General features: G+C 45.9%; 2 protein-coding genes across 2 annotated transcripts; both read right to left on the reverse strand.

Annotated features, from left to right (window-relative positions):
• Positions 1–8,002: 8,002 nt before the first annotated feature.
• Positions 8,003–9,779, reverse strand: thbd (thrombomodulin). The gene has a single exon (XM_061091870.1). It carries the CDS (start codon positions 9,637–9,639, stop codon positions 8,014–8,016), a length of 1,626 nt encoding a protein of 541 aa, XP_060947853.1. The 5' UTR covers positions 9,640–9,779; the 3' UTR covers positions 8,003–8,013.
• A 2,518-nt stretch (positions 9,780–12,297) lies between these two features.
• On the reverse strand, positions 12,298–13,974 carry LOC133024536 (thrombomodulin-like). The gene has a single exon (XM_061091677.1). The coding sequence runs from the start codon at positions 13,875–13,877 to the stop codon at positions 12,303–12,305; it is 1,575 nt and encodes a 524-aa protein (XP_060947660.1). The 5' UTR covers positions 13,878–13,974; the 3' UTR covers positions 12,298–12,302.
• Between the last annotated feature and the right edge of the window lie 2,753 nt (positions 13,975–16,727).

The following is a 16,727-nucleotide window of genomic DNA, read 5'->3' on the forward strand; positions in this document are numbered from 1 at the left end:
TAACACGGTTGAAGATAACAAAACATTACAAAAAGGGAGAGTTTACAATGGAAATGGTACTGTTACGCCCTCTGGTAGCTCGTAGCTGGACATAACATAAATGCAACAGGTCTGAATAAGTGAGGGTGCAATCACACAAAACACAAGACCAGATATAAGATAAAGACAGTATTTATTTAGACAAAGCAACACAGGGATCAACAAGGACTAACAGTGGCACCAAAGAAAAAGAACACAAAGAAATTCCCCCCCCCTTTACAGGTGCTTAGCACCCAAAAGTACAGCGGGTGGTGCTCACTCTAACCTGAGGTTTTAACAAACAGTAAACCTACGTGAGTGTGATATGTAAACCCCGGAGTATCTTACCTGTCCTTGTAGTCCCTGTGCGCACAACAAACAAAGTCAACAAAGACAAAAGACAAAACAAAAGTAGGCTGCTACAACTTAAACAAATACTGGTAAAGACTAACTCAAGACACCAGTCAACATCAGGACCAAACAAAACAATCAGCGCTCTGACACAGCTCACCACAAAAGCCTCCTCTCGCCAACAAAACAAACACAGGACTATTTAAAGGGGAAGGGTTGACGAGAGATCTGTCACAGGTGGGGTGATTGGAAGATTGGATGCAGGTGAGATGAGCGGCCATGATGCTTCTTCTTCTGGCCACTTCACTGGCACGTCCTGCCCGAGAGCTCCCCCTTCCAGTCACTGGAGGCAACACCAGTCTATAAGGATGTGGGAACAAAACAACAACACAAGACAGAACACAACACATGTATACATACAGGACATACAGAACACTGTCCGTAACACTCCCCCCCATAAAGAGTCAGCCCAGGGCTGACGATACCTTAAACCATCCCGTAAACCCAAAATCAATATCAATTTCCCACAGAGAGGTTTTGAGGACTACTGACCAACAATATTTACACGCGAGACAGAGCGTCTGCAAACACATTCTCGGTGCCCTTTTTGTGGTGGATCACCAGGTTGTAATTCTCAATAAACAAAGACCAACGCATCAGTCGTTGGTTGTGGTTGTGCATGCGATGCAGAAACACCAGCGGATTGTGGTCTGTGTAAATCACCACAGGCTCCGCACTAGACCCAACATACACCTCAAAAAATTGAAGCGCAAGCAGCAAAGCCAACGTCTCCTGTTCTATGGTAGAGTAGTGCATTTGGCTACTATTAAACTTCTTCGAAAAGAATCCTACAGGGTGGACCAAACCCTCAGAATCCATCTGAGTTAAAACTGCACCTGCACCAATACCGCTCGCATCGACTTCCGTGGAAAACGGTTTACTAAAATCAGGAGCACTGAGTACTGGCGCATTACACAAGAGTGCTTTACAACACTCAAAGGCAGTTTGACACCTGTCTGACCAGACAAACTTTACCAATGGACTGATCAAGTCAGTCATTGGGGCTGCAACAGAAGAGAAGTTCCTACAGAACCCTCGGTAGTAACCAGTCATTCCGAGGAATCGGCGTAACTCCCGCCGAGTGGTGGGCACTGGGAAAGACGTGATTGCTGCGATTTTGGCCTCCAAGGGACGCACTTGGCCTCCGCCCACCTGTTTACCCAAGTAGGTCACAGTTGCCTTCCCAAACTCACACTTTGCCAGGTTCAGTGTCAGGGATGCATCAGCCAGTCGCTGAAACACAGTTCTTAGCGAGTCCACATGAGCAGTCCACTCTGATGAGTGTATTACCACATCATCCAAATATGCAGTACAGTTAGGTACACCACTAAACACAATATATGCACATCTCCAAACAGACAGGGGAACTCTGAGATAAGGCAGAGTAGGTCAGCTTCCTGCTCCCTGCTTAAATGATGCATCAAGGATGGAAGTTTCACCAACATCTCTGAATTGGACAACCGAGGGGTCTGTTGCTGGGCATTGCGTAAACTCAGGCCATCCTCATCACTCACCGCATTAGGGCTCACTGCTAGTGACACCGCAGCCTCAACAGTGGCTACAAGAGGCGCACTGCGTGTCTCCGGCTGGACCTCGTCTCTGTTGTAATAGTTTTTCAACATATTTATATGACACTCTGGTTTTCCGTCTTCTATCAGGGGTCCTGACCACATAGTCAGTGGCACTCAACCTCCTGTCAATAGTATAAGGTCCTGAAAACCGAGCACTCATTGAATTACTCAGAATGGGCAGTAACACTAAAACCAAGTCACCTGGCTGTAGAGAACGTGGAAGTGCTTTTTCATCAAACTGCCGCTTCATACCCTGTTGTCTTGTCTGTTAGCTGATCCTTTAACACCCTTAAAGGGCCTCTCACGGTGTGACCAAATACCAGCTCTGCTGGACTAAAACCTAGTGACTCTTGCACTATTTCCCTAACGGCAAATAGAGCCAAAGGGACGCCTTCATCCCATTCCCTACCGCTCTCCATGATATATTTGCGCAACACTGACTTAAACGTCTAATGCCATCTTTCGAGTGCCCCCTGCGACTCAGGGTGATAAGCACTCGAGATCCGATGTGATATCGAGAGGGATGTTAACACCTGTTCAAAAATACCCGAAAGGAAGTTGGTACCTTGATCGGTTTGCACGATCTTAGGAAGGCCGAAAGTAGAAAAGAACTTGATCAGGGCCCTTACTACTGACTGAGCTGTTATACTCCTAAGAGGGATAGCCTCTGGATACCGGGTAGCTACACACATGATTGTTAACAGGAACTGGTTACCGGATTTTGTTTTTGGCAGAGGACCAACACAATCAACCAACACGTGCTCAAACGGTTCCCCTATAGCCGGGATCGGGTGAAGAGGTGCAGGCTTGATAACCTGATTAGGCTTCCCCGTGATCTGACATACGTGGCACGTACGGCAAAACGAAGACACATCTCGCTTCAAACCTGGCCAGAAGAAATGTCGCAACACTCGGTCATAGGTTTTCGTAACACCTAGATGACTAGACCAGAGATGTTCATGAGCCAGAGATAACACGGACTGTCTGTACTGTGTAGGCACAACAATCTGAAAAACATTACTCCACTCATTATCAAAATCAGCGCAAGATTTCCATCTCCGCATCAGTAGATCATTTTCCATAAAATAATCAATTTCTTTATTTTTAGCGTTCTCTGGAGCAAGAGCCGCAGCAAAACACTTTGCTAAAGTAACGTCCTCCTTCTGAGCAGCAATAAGACTACTTCGTACCATAGGCAACCTAGTTGTCTCTGTGGTGGAAGTATCGCCCTGAACCTTAAGCTGGACACTCGGCTCAGCAGTAGACTGAATAATCACAGATGGGGAAAGAGTCTGGCCAGACACCTCAGTAGCGAACAGGGTATCCGACAAATCAACTGCTTCACCCAGACTACGTGCTTGAGCACGGGTGACCACACACACAGGGAACACTTCAGGGAAGTCCTGAGCCAACACATCAGGCTGCAAAATCTCAGGTCTTTCTAGAACTTCTAAAACTGGCATAACTTTGCCACCAGCGATGTCATTCCCTAGCAGAAATGTGACGCCTCTAACGGGCAAAGACGGGCGCACGCCCACTTTAAACACTCCATTTGCTAGGTCACAGGATAAATGTATCTTATGGAGAGGCACAGACACAAAGCCCATTTCAATGCCTTGCACAAGCACACTGGAGCCACTTAAAGTGTCATTGCAAAAAGGTAACACATCTGACAATATAAAAGACTGTGCTGCGCCAGTATCTCTTAATATGCGCACTGGACGCTGGTTCAACGCATTTGCACTAAGGGAAACCAGGCCGTCCAACACAAATGGTGTGTAACAGGGTTCCAGAGTATTGTCCTCCATCTCCTGGACTAGTGACACTGGACCCAACAATGTTTGCACCAAACCAACCTCTTTTGGTCGTTTGCTTGGCTGTGACTGCTTGCGTTTTAACCTAAAACAGTCAGCCTTTATGTGACCTGTTTCGTGACAATAGTAACACTCCCGTTCCTCGTTAGAGCGGAGAGGCAAGGGACGTGGCGGACTAGACTGCATTCTAGCCGAGGCAGAAGGAGTAAAAGACCTACTCTCATATCGGGGAATCCCAAATGTTTGCTTGTGCGATAACACAAACTCATCAGCAAGCACCGCAGCTTGCCCTACTGTCCCAACCTTTTGCTCATTGAGATACGTTACTATTCGATCAGGCAGACAATTCTTGAACTCTTCGATGAGAACCAATTGAGATAGGGTGTCAAAATCCGTCGCGTTGCTTGCCTTGCACCAGCGATTAAACAAAGTCTCTTTCTCACGGGCGAACTCCACGAAAGTTTTACTTGACAATTTCTTAAATGTCCTGAACTTTTGTCTATACGCCTCCGGCACGAGTTCGTATGCACGAAGCACAGCTGCCTTGATAGTGTCATATGACAAACTGTCTTCTAGAGAGAGGGAAGCTAAAATCTCCTGGGCTTTACCTGTGAGTTTACATTGAAGCATTATAGACCATACCTCTTTTGGCCATTGCAGGGAGGTAGCCACTCGCTCAAAGGCAGTAAAATATGAGTCTACTTCCGCCTCACGAAACTGAGGTACTAGCACGATATTTCGGCTCACTTCAAAACCTCTCGCCGGCGCTGAGGATTCAGCAGATACGGACCGAGTTTGAGCTGAACTCGCAGCAGCAGCTTCTATTTCTAGGCGCTTTAACTTCACCTCTTTATCTGCGGTTATTTCTATTCTGCGGTAATCCGCCTCTATTTCTAATCTGCGGCTATCCGCCTCTATTTCTAATTCCATTTTACAAATAGCCAACTTGTGACTATACTCTGCTTCTTTCTCTTTCTCCTGCGCCTCCATCTGCAAGCGCGCTAAGCGTAGCCTATAGCGGGCATCATCACTTGCTCTAGGTGAGGAAAATGGAGAGAGTCGGGGCACAGTTAGAGGAGGCTTACGCTCCAGATCAGAAGGAACTGACTCATCCTTACCCAGCCCTTCCCCATCTACCTCTTCCTCCCTGCTGTCCTTCTCTGAGTTAGAAGACAAGGATGAGGCTGGACTAGTGGGCGCACGAGTAGCGGCACTGCTGCCCGTACCAAGCACTTAATTGTGAACCAACATACGTACGACCTCTTCTTTCAATTCAGCTTTAAGCTGATTTGGGGGGACTGAAAATTCAAAATGTGCCGCAATGGCATACAAATCTTTTTTTTTTTACAGAGATCTGTTCCACAGAAGGATCACTAAGAAAACACGCAAGATCAAACGTGTCCATGATGTTTCAACCAGCCTTCACTCAAACCTTAACTAACCTAACCAAAAGTAACAGCCTACTTGACGTGTACACTGCACACCAACACTTAACAAACCTGTTGCTTAATTAGGATCAAAGATCCCGGACGAGCCCCCAATTTATGTTACGCCCTCTGGTGGCTCGTAGCTGGACATAACATAAATGCAACAGGTCTGAATAAGTGAGGGTGCAATCACACAAAACACAAGACCAGATATAAGATAAAGACAGTATTTATTTAGACAAAGCAACACAGGGATCAACAAGGACTAACAGTGGCACCAAAGAAAAAGAACACAAAGAAATCCCCCCCCCCTTTACAGGTGCTTAGCACCCAAAAGTACAGCGGGTGGTGCTCACTCTAACCTGAGGTTTTAACAAACAGTAAACCTACGTGAGTGTGATATGTAAACCCCGGAGTATCTTACCTGTCCTTGTAGTCCCTGTGCGCACAACAAACAAAGTCAACAAAGACAAAAGTCAAAACAAAAGTAGGCTGCTACAACTTAAACAAATACTGGTAAAGACTAACTCAAGACACCAGTCAACATCAGGACCAAACAAAACAATCAGCGCTCTGACACAGCTCACCACAAAAGTCTCCTCTCGCCAACAAAACAAACACAGGACTATTTAAAGGGGAAGGGTTGACGAGAGATCTGTCACAGGTGGGGTGATTGGAAGATTGGATGCAGGTGAGATGAGCGGCCATGATGCTTCTTCTTCTGGCCACTTCACTGGCACGTCCTGCCCGAGAGCTCCCCCTTCCAGTCACTGGAGGCAACACCAGTCTATAAGGATGTGGGAACAAAACAACAACACAAGACAGAACACAACACATGTATACATACAGGACATACAGAACACTGTCCGTAACAGGTACTATTAATTGAATTGTCAACGGAACGGAGCTTTTATTCTGAAATCTACTCTGACCCGCTGTTACCGTAATACCTGGTGTGTACACGTAACACTAAACAATGTGAGCTTGACAGTGTAAATACATGTGCTCGCTACACTCAGTCCTACCTGACCTGCAATCGACTCTGACAAACAGAGGAATTTCGCAACTTGGCCCTCTTCCTCTTTCACACACTCGTTTATCCTCCACTTACAGTTCCTGCTCAAACTCTGGCGACATCCACCCCTTTCCAACTGTCTGACCATTTCTAAATCCCTGCTAACCCTAACCCTAACCTGCTTACTACCTCTAATATCACTGCTAAACACAACATGTAGTACTTCTACCCAGTGGTGAGAGGCAAACGACTACTTTTACGGTGCTTTAAATGCCCATTTAATAATATTGTATATGATATATATCAAGAATGATGGTTGTGTGGCTCCTTGTGTTGCCTCTTAGATGATATATTATTTTCACACAGCTACATCTCATGGATATATGTAGATATACATTTATGTATAATACCAATTGTAAAATTAAATGAACTTATTGTTAAATATCTGCACAATACATCTTCTATATGATATGATATGATATGACCACGTATGTTATTGATGAATATTTAAATAATATAGTCAAGTTGAGCAGCTCTATACCTCCTGAGCCACAGCCGCCCAGTGTGCTACACTTTTTTAATTAATTAGGAGCTGTATTTCAGTGCAGTGCATTGTCTTCTTTGTTTTAGTGTTTCTATTTTTCTACTACTTTATACATCTACAGTACTCCAGAAAAATTATCTGCTACACGTATTTAACAACCAACAGAGTAATATTTTACATTAAAAAATCATCAGTATTCCATTGTGTCCATAAGAAATATACATTCATATCTCTATCACTGTTTTTGTGTTGTTCCTACTCCTTTAGAGAAGTCATGACCACCTGGACTTAACTTGTAGGCACCAAAAAAACATTTGGGCAAACTTTTGGGTAAGCGTATATCTATGATAGGGAATTGCAGAATAAGAACTTTTCTTCTTTGATTAATTAAGTGTTGTTAATATACTTTTATCACTTCTAAACTTTATAAGAAACCACTTCTTGTAGTGGAATAGGCTAAGTTTTTCATATATGTGCATTGGAACTGTCATATACAATACATTTTCACTTATCCCTGTCTATTTATGACCTCGGGCCTGCTGTGAGTTATAAGTGCAATGTGTGCTGAAGTCATGAGTTTCATGTGGTTCATCATTGTGAAGGATTGTGTATATGTACCATTGATCTTTTAAAACGTAAGTAATAATATATAAAACCCATTTTGCAGCCGTGTCTCTGCCCTGGTGACCTGTAACTCCAATGTTTGTCCACATGGTGGGGCACTCCGTCTGTGTCTGAAGGGACAGAGACAATAAAAAGAGAAACAGACTTTTCCTTCATTCACATTTTTCAAATTTTATAGTTTCAGCACAAACTTAAAAAACAAACAAAACTCTATGTATTTATTATTACAATGATTATGTTCTGTGTGGGTTGAATTGAAGATGTCTTCAGGGCAGTGGATGCTTACTAAAAAAAGTTTAGAGTTTGTGGAGAAATATTTGTTCTTGTGAGTTTAAAGTGACTTTTTGCTCCAATGACATAACAACATCCCTGTCCTCCATATCTTTTATCATCTGTCCATGTCTGGGTGGCTCTGGTCTGTAGATTCGCATTCTCTCTCTCTCTCTCTCTCTCTCTCTCTCTCTCTCTCTCTCTCTCTCTCTCTCTCTCTCTCTCTCTCTCTCTCTCTCTCTCTCTCTCTCTCTCTCTCTCTCTCTCTCTCTCTCTCTCTCTCTCTCTCTCTCTCTCTCTCTCTCTCTCTCAGGTGTTTTTAAGCGTAACTGGTTAGTTGACGTAAACCGTGCGCCTCATCCTCGCGCCCCCGGAGCGCACTGGCGCTGTCACTCTTCCCTCTGCGGTTCAGGATGTGATGCGCCAGAAAAACCAGCGACACGATAAAAAAGACAGTACACAGTATTATCCCAACGAAAGCCCCCACTGACACCCCCGATGGTCGACTCGTCGGGTCGGGGTAGGGTATATACGACGATGTAAATGGAGCTGAGGTCTCTGCTTCACCTGTGAAATCTTCAATTTCTACGCAATTGAACCCGTGCTGCAGCTCATATCCTCGCTGGCACGAGCACACGTAGCCGCCGAATTTGTTTTCACAGCGTTGATCACAAAACTGAAGCTCACACTCGTCCATGTCAATGCAAACGGTCACGCCCTCTATCTCCTCCGAGATGTACCCCAGGGGGCAGTAGCAGATGAGCGCGTCATTCGGGTCGCACTCCGCCGCGCACCGCTCCATCCCGCAGTGGAGCCGACACTTGACCGGGGCCGTCGGATCCACTTCATATCCATCGTAACACGAGCACAAGAAGCTGCCAGGAGTGTTCTTGCACGCATGCTCGCAAGGGGCGGACGCGCACTCGTCCTGGTCCACGCACAGCCCGCCGGTCATCGTGTATCCAGCCTGGCAGACGCACTGGAACCCACCCAGGGTGTTGACGCACATGAAGTTTTCTACGGGACACTGGCGCGGGTCCGTGCAGTCATCCAGGTCCACGCACGACCTGCCGTCCGCAGCCAGTTTGAAGCCGTGGTCGCACAAGCACGCGTAGGAATCCAGGGTCGGGTAACAGGCGTGCGCGCAGCCCAGGGCCTGGCACGGGTCTGCTATGCCCACTTCGCATGTGATTTTATTTGCAGGGTTGACGCTTTGTCCCTGGGGACAGTAACACGCGGGGACCTGGTTCGGGTCCGTTGCGCATTTGTGCTCACACCCGCCCTCGCTGATCTCGCAGCTCCAGGGCGCCTGCAGCCACTTCTCCGAGAAGCAGAGGTATTTCATCTCGGATGGCATGCGGGTGGCGGTGCTTCCAGGGGGCACAGACACCCAATCCTCGCCCCAGAACCCCATGGGGTTACTGTAGACCACCGACTCGCCCTGTGCAAGCTCCAGACCAGTGCACGGGTTAATGAAGTCGACCTCACAGAGGAACCCGGCCGCCTGCTCGCCACATGGCTCCTGGACCCATGGAAAGTTGCCCGCTCTGGAAACTGAGACGCAGCGAGGAGAAGAGCAGCTGGTGTCAAAGCCCGGCGCCCAGTTGAAGAAGTCGCTCTGGCTGTCCTTGGTCACCCACTGGAAGCCCCTCAGATCGGGACCAACCTCAGGACAGCCGCTGCTTAAATGCAAACCGATCCAGAACCGCCCAGTCGAATTCCCCAACAAGATAAAAAGAACATCATGTGATACAGATGAGCGCACTGTCATTAAGTGCCCACCGTTAGATCTACATTGTCTCTGCGCTGTCGGGAAATCGCTGGATTCTTGAGCCACCGTGAAACACTTGGTCCCAATACAGTATCCGTTATTCTGCTCTATCCCGCCGGTTCTTCCCAACAGGAAAACCAACAAGGCAGCAAACAGTCCCGTTACATCCCTCATGTTTCAACCTCTGCTGTTGTTGGAGCTGTGGCGCGGTCCAGCGGTCCTGGACGAGACGGGTTTGTTGGGCAAAGTGTTTAGCTCGCATTTATAAACCAGCCCCTGCTCCACACCAGTGCCGGCGGAGGAAGGAAGTCCCTCTTAATCAGCCTGCCGGGCCACTCACTGTCTCTTCAAACTTTCTCCTCTGCACGGCGGACCACATCCCCAATTACTCACGGCTTTTACGCACGTACACGTAACCAGGACGCACGCACGCAAGAGGGGCATCTACACCAACGCCCCCTTCTCTTTTTACAGTTTGGCCCCTCCCAACTCCCCTCAACACAGAGAATGTCGGTTTGAGTTTAGTTGTGTTGTTTTTTTGTTGAAAAGAGTTGACGTCATGAAACTTTTTCCGTGCACTTTTTCACTAGTTTGAAAGCAATTATATCGAAAATAGGCAGTGCAAGGAGCTGTAATCTATTGGACAAGATATAAGGAGAGAAGATGAACAGAGATAATTAAACAGAGGGGGAAAAGTAGTAAGGGTCAGAAGTTGAGATTCTGGTTTGTTTATTTCTATACCCAGAGTAAGAGATTAGTTTCTGCCAAGCTTATTCTTCCCCCTACTCTTATTTTCTTTTGTAAGTATTCCTTCAGGACCGTGGCTCCCACTTATACACTTATATTTGCTATCATCAGGGGGGATGCCCCCCCACACAGATAGTGAAGTCAACATATTAGTGTACTTAAGACTATAGTTTCCTGTAAACGTTTTCAGCAGCAATGTGATATGGATGTTGTCATCCATCTACAAGCCACAATATTCAAAAATAAACTCTTTATCAGTAAATTCAGATCATTATGAGTGGACATTGTGTAAATCATGTGAAGGAAAAAACTGTACAGGTGAAAAAGTCCATTTGCATTGCTTTGCATCTTTAAAAAAATATTTTGTGACTGGACGATATTGGGATTTGACTGGGTCACACTTCAGCAACTGTTAAGCTGCTCCTATTTAGGCAGCCACAACAATAAAAACCACTTTTTTTCTTCTCCTGACGGGCAGCTCAGCCAAAGAGTGCAGCTTTTGCCTTTGCACGCATAAGGTTACAATGTTGGCCATGAGTCTTAGTCAGCTAAATGGAGCCAGTAGAACAGTAAACAATTTAATAAACAGCAGCTTTTTGTATGTTGAATCTGCAGGGAGAGGTCAACAGAAGCCAACGGAGGAAAATTAACTGAAACAAAAACTAGAAAGATATCTTTTGGGTGTGGGAAAAAGGAAAAACTAAATAATTCAATGAATAAAAGAATGAATAAATACCTCCCCTCCGACTATCACCCAGACAAAAACAAAACCCCTGATCCAGGAGAATAATCAGAATACAACCTTTAGCTGCAATGTTTTTTTTTATTTACAGTATCATTGAATAAAAAATATTTAAAACATCTTGCAGTTAGCCTGTTATACAGACAAAGAGACTGGGTGCATCAGTAGGAGCATGTGTGTTTTCTGTTACATATATAGACGTTAGCAGCACAGTTTTACATTCGTGTTTAGCAGATCCGTCAGCAGCAGCCGGGTACACAGTGAATAACATACAGCTTCATGCTGAAGTACAGCTTGTGCAGAACCTCTGCATCATCAGTGTGATAGATTTGCACAGTAGACTTATTCAACCACTCAGGATACAGTTCTTACAGGTCATTCCTCATTAATTATGTGTTTTTTGGGGGGATTAAAATGAGGTATTTTCACAAGTCATGACATGAAGAATCACAGTCTAATCTTCCCTTAACATATCTGAAACAGAATTTGGGAATTTCAAATATATTCTACTTTTCTATTTCTCTTTGTGTAATATGATGATGAGATGGAACCCAGCCATTGGTTTCTAGATCTTGATGGCAGTTATTTTAATGATGAAAATGCCAGAATGTGAATTAACCACAGGGCAAGAGGCTGTTTTGATAAAAACCTCAAGGCCGGCTGCCATGCATGCTTCACAACCAGATCCCATGGAAACCAGTTAACACTATTACAACTAAAAGTGATGGTCCAATGTCAGTGCTAACTATTGAGAGATTTTCTTCTTCTTTTTGGCTTTTTTTTATTGATAAAACGTCCAGTGTGACCTTATAAAAAGATAAAATACAGTGTAACAGCTGATATGTGTAATAACACATTAAATGAAAAGTAAAAATGTCGAGCAAAGACGAAGGCACATTTTGTGCTATAAAGAATTATATTTAAAAAGCTTTTATTCTGCTATATATATCAGCAAATATCTGTACTTTCTTATCTAATAAAATTTAAGGAGCTTATTGTGTTATGAGTGTGGTACTTTTACTTTTGAGTGCATTTAAAATGTTTAAACTGACCCCTCTTACTTTTTAGTACCATTACTTGACACTGTTGTAACAGCATCTTGTTTTATATTGCTCTGACTGCAGGAAATCCAAAACCGTTCCATTTTAGTAATATAATATATGAACTGTTATAACCATTAAGCTAATTAACAGCCAATTCCACATAGAAATCTGTTACATATCCAGGAAGCATGAAGCTGTTTCTCCTTAAAGTCTTATTTGACCTCATCCATCGCTGCTGTAAGAGATTCTTGTGACCGCTTTCTGGATAAGTGTGAAAACTTAAAGTCCCATATGCCCACTCCAGATCACAGTCTTTGCACGTCACTTTTGAACTGTTTGTCGAAGGACAGCCTCTTGTAGGTATCCGTGGTCACCTGCTGCAGGTAGAAGACATCTATGTCCGGTCGTCTGAAGGAGGAGAGCTCGAACCTGCCGCAGCGTTTCACCACGGTGTGCACCAGCAGGCACAGCAGCGCCGCGCACAGTGCCATGAACACGGTGATGCCCAGGACGCTGCCGGTCCGGATGTAAGAGGGCACCGCGGCCGGGTGAGCCGTGGCCGGTATGAGGCTTGGAGGAAGATCGCCTGACTCACCCTCCACCTCCTCGGTTGGCACACACGTGGAGTCCCCCTGCAGCCTGAAGCCCTCGTAGCACGAACACCTGAATCCACCGAACACGTTGTCACACTTGTGGTCACACTGCCCTTCCGTGTCACACTCATTGATGTCCGTGCAGAGGACCCCGCCGTCTCGGATGTAGCCCTCGGGGCACTCGCAGTGTCGCATCTCCGGGTCCTGCACATCCCCGACCTCCGTGCACACGGCCTCGCAGTCCCTCTCGGTGCAGTGTCGCTCGCACTTGGTGGTGTCCTGGTCTGACACCCGGAACCCTTTCCTGCACGCACACTCGTACACCCCGGTGGGCTTCACGCACCGCATGTGCTCGCACTTCGAGCAGATCGCCACGTCTACGCACGCCCCGTCCTCCATGTCGAAGCCGCCTCTGCACCTGCACTCGAACCCTCGATCTGTGTTCACACACTCCTGGCCCTCGGCTGTGCACGGGTCCTCCCCCCCCTCCGTGCACTCGTCCACGTCCACGCAGCTTCTCCCGTCCTGCGCCGGCTTGTGGCCCCCGGGGCAGGAGAGGACGGGTAGAGGAGAGACATCCGACGGGACCTGGGCGCAGGTGATGCCGTTGGGGTGGAGGGCTCGTCCCTCGGGGCAGGTGCAGGTGCGTGTTGTTTGGTTGCAGCTGTGCTCGCACCCGCCCTTGAACACCTCACAGCTCCAGGGAGCGCGCATCCACCCCCCAGAGAAACACAGATGTTTCGAGTCCAGATGTTTCCCACCGACCTTGTCCGCCACAGCGGTGGTTGCTGGTGGAAACACTTCAGACTCGTTGACGTCGAACCCCATGTGGGTGGTATACCTCACCTGTGCGCCCCCGTCCGGCTTGATGCGACTGCAAGGCTCCTGGAAAGTGTACTGGCACAGAAACCCGTCCAGCACGTTGCGACACCGCTTCCCGGACACCAGGATGTTCCCTTTCCCCGACACGGAGACGGAGGAGCAGTTTCCAAGATCTGCCGGGGCTTCCTCTGGCTTCCTGCCGGTGCCCTGCAGCTCCAGCCAGAAACTCCCGCTATGTCCGCTCAGTGGACCCGCTAATGTCTCCTCCGCTTGTTCAGAGCTGATCGCGAGCAGCTGTCCCTCCGTGTCCCTGCAGCTTGTCCGAGCCCCCGGAAAGTCCTGGGATTCGCGTAAAAGCACAAAACACCGATTGTCGGCGCAGTGTCCGTGCAGAGCGAGCACCGCGTCCGCCAGCCCGCAGAGGAAAACCACGCAGATCAGCAGAGCTTGTGTTGTAGGACTCATGATGTCGATGTTAGAAAGACCCACGATGGCGTGAAACTCAGTGCTCGTCGATCCGAATCTGATCCAGTGACTGAGAGCTGAACATAGTCCCCATTTATAAAGGCCTCCAGCTGAGAGTGTTTTTTTTTTTTTTGTTGGATCAGGCGAGGAAGGAAGTTCCGTCCTGGTTTGTGGTGGTCTGATTGCTCAACCCCCTCACATATCATAGAGAGACTAGCCCACCAACACACATAAACACACACACACACACACACACCGGAGTAGAGCCCAATCCCATGAGATGAGTAAATCTTGACCTTCTTTATCTAGATGATAAATTGAAAGTTTAAGTCTCACGGGAAGAAAGATATTTGCCAAACATCCAGCTCTCACGGAGCTCAGGCTCATGTATAATCTTTATTTTGCCCAGCCCTCATACACAATTACTTATCTTGTCAAAGTTATTTCAGTTTTTTAAGGTGATTATTTATAAATGTTACACTTTCCATAATGCCATCATGTTACATTATAATGCTTAAAAAGTGCGGCTCTGGATAAAGCTAAAGGTGAGAGATTGTTTTGAGGCAGAGCCCAGTGTATCATCAGAGGTAAATCGATATAATATTACAAATAATACTGTGTACAGATGGTAAAATAATTCTTATAAAAGTAATAATAGATCATACTCTGTAATGCAATAAAATAAATCAGATAAAAGAATAACAATGAAAAAAAACAAATAGAAATTAAAACCTTAAAATTGCCATACTGGTAACTTTTAATTGCTGTTTTAAAATGAGCCATTGATTCACGAAACAGCGTATGACTCTCTGTCCTCGGGGGTCTCGGAGCAGAGTCAGGGTTTAATTTATGAAATAAAAAGCGTCTGATTTAAGGCAGTGTTTATCCGATAGGACTGGTGTGATGTGTTCTCTACGCTGTTTGTAAGAGATCTTGCTGCTATATTCTGTACCAACTTTACTTATGTAAATTATTAAGTATACATCAACAGCCTGTTGAAAATGGACTTGACCAAATTGTTGATGAGAGACTTATCTTATAATAGAAGCAAGTCTCCAGGAGTAGGCACTGACTCACAGACTCTCGGAGTAGACAGACTTCCTTGAGGCACAATAATAGCTACCGAGGTAGAAAGTCAATTGTCTGACTTATGGTAAGTCTAAATCAATCATAGCTCTTCCTAAATTGTTCAATGTCTTCTCTTCATTAGCACAGCAGAGCAGGAAGAGAGCTGCCTTCCACTTTCCTCAGGGGGGGAAGTGACTGGACGTAGAGGAGGAAGTAGAAACAAGGGAGCTGGACGGACGACCTATAGCCGCAGGGGCAAAAAGTGACAACCACATTATGTAAAGGGGTTTTGTGTGTTCTCATTCCTTGAGCTGCTGTATTTCCAGGTGGAGTCTGGGCTGAGTAGGTTTGAAAGAACGTGATCACATCCGACTGATTCCCTCCCAAGGTGACACAGAGTGACTCAGAAGATGAAACACGTGTTTGTGTAGGGAAGGTAGAATCATAAAGACGTTACTATGTAGCTGTAACTAAGCTAACTTTTTATACGTAGAGATCAGAAAACAGACTTATCACTGTGATTACAGACGTTCATGACACAGCGAGGAACTGCAGATAACTCACGGAGGTGTTAGACTTGGTGCCCCCGCACTTCCCCTATGAAAGGGGTGTGGTGCAATGGGATGGGGTGGAGGGGATGTGAGCTTTGTTCGTGCTGCAGCAACAAAATAATCAGTTCGCTGTTTTTATTTGGGTAGGGAATGTGGGAATTTTAGATTATAACCTTTGCCAGGACGCCCATCACTGGATGGCATAGATGACGGAGTCCAAAGCAGTGACACACACTTCTGTTTAACGGTAACACAAAGTCAGCTCAGTGACAAAAACCAGGCCTCACAGGCTCTGTACATGTTTTTCTCTGATGTCTAACTTTAATGGCCTCGCTGAGTTTACTCTGGAGGGCGTTGAAGACGTTCCTGAAGACTGTTTTCATTCTTCTAAATCAAACACTGCTCTTTCCAGTTGTCGCTTTCGATGTGTTTTCACAGTGAAACCATGTGATACACTTGAACAAGGTTTGGTGTCAGTGCCACCAACAACATTCTCAGTGCAGCTATGTTTTTAGTTGGATATTCGTGACATTGCTTAATTTTCTGTTTAAATTTGTAAGATCCATTACGCCTTGCCTGACCAACACTATGTGGGAGGTTTCCTGCTCCTTGTGAAAGGCTTAATACGTCCAACTGAGGGCCAAATGTTAAGGTCCCCTTCATATCATATCGATGAAGCGCAGTAAAAAGATGTCACAGGCCGATTAGTAATATGTGCTCCCTCTACTGCAGGGGCGTGACTCAAATGTCTGGGCAGTCCCAGTGGGCCCCCCTTGCCTGTTCAATGGTTCTTTGCCATGCTTGTAGAAGATACAACATTATTATTCGTAACACCGTGCATTTGTAGAAGATATCATGGTAAATATTAAATGTTTATTAATCCATTAAGACCTGATAGACCAAATATAAACCCACTCTGAAACCTAAGAGTTGTATGAAAATTATACCCTAAAATCAGAGGGTTTTCTGAAGAGATGACAGATTTAACCCTGTTTACAAAAACCTTTCTCAGGCTCTGAAGCAGGTATAGACATGAAAGAAAATATATGATAGATAAATATTTGGCTTTCAGTGTACACCATTGTCGTTTCCCTAAACATTGTGAACATTAAAAAACAAACCACACCCTCCAGGTCCGAGGCCATGGCTCTCTGCTGGAAAATGGTGAATTGCTCTCTCTAGGTTGGGAGTGAGGTTAAATATTTTGGGGTCTTTTCATGAGTGAGGGGAA

The sequence above is a fragment of the Limanda limanda genome, chromosome 18 (genome assembly GCF_963576545.1).
Source record: "Limanda limanda chromosome 18, fLimLim1.1, whole genome shotgun sequence".
Classification (NCBI taxonomy): domain Eukaryota; kingdom Metazoa; phylum Chordata; class Actinopteri; order Pleuronectiformes; family Pleuronectidae; genus Limanda; species Limanda limanda.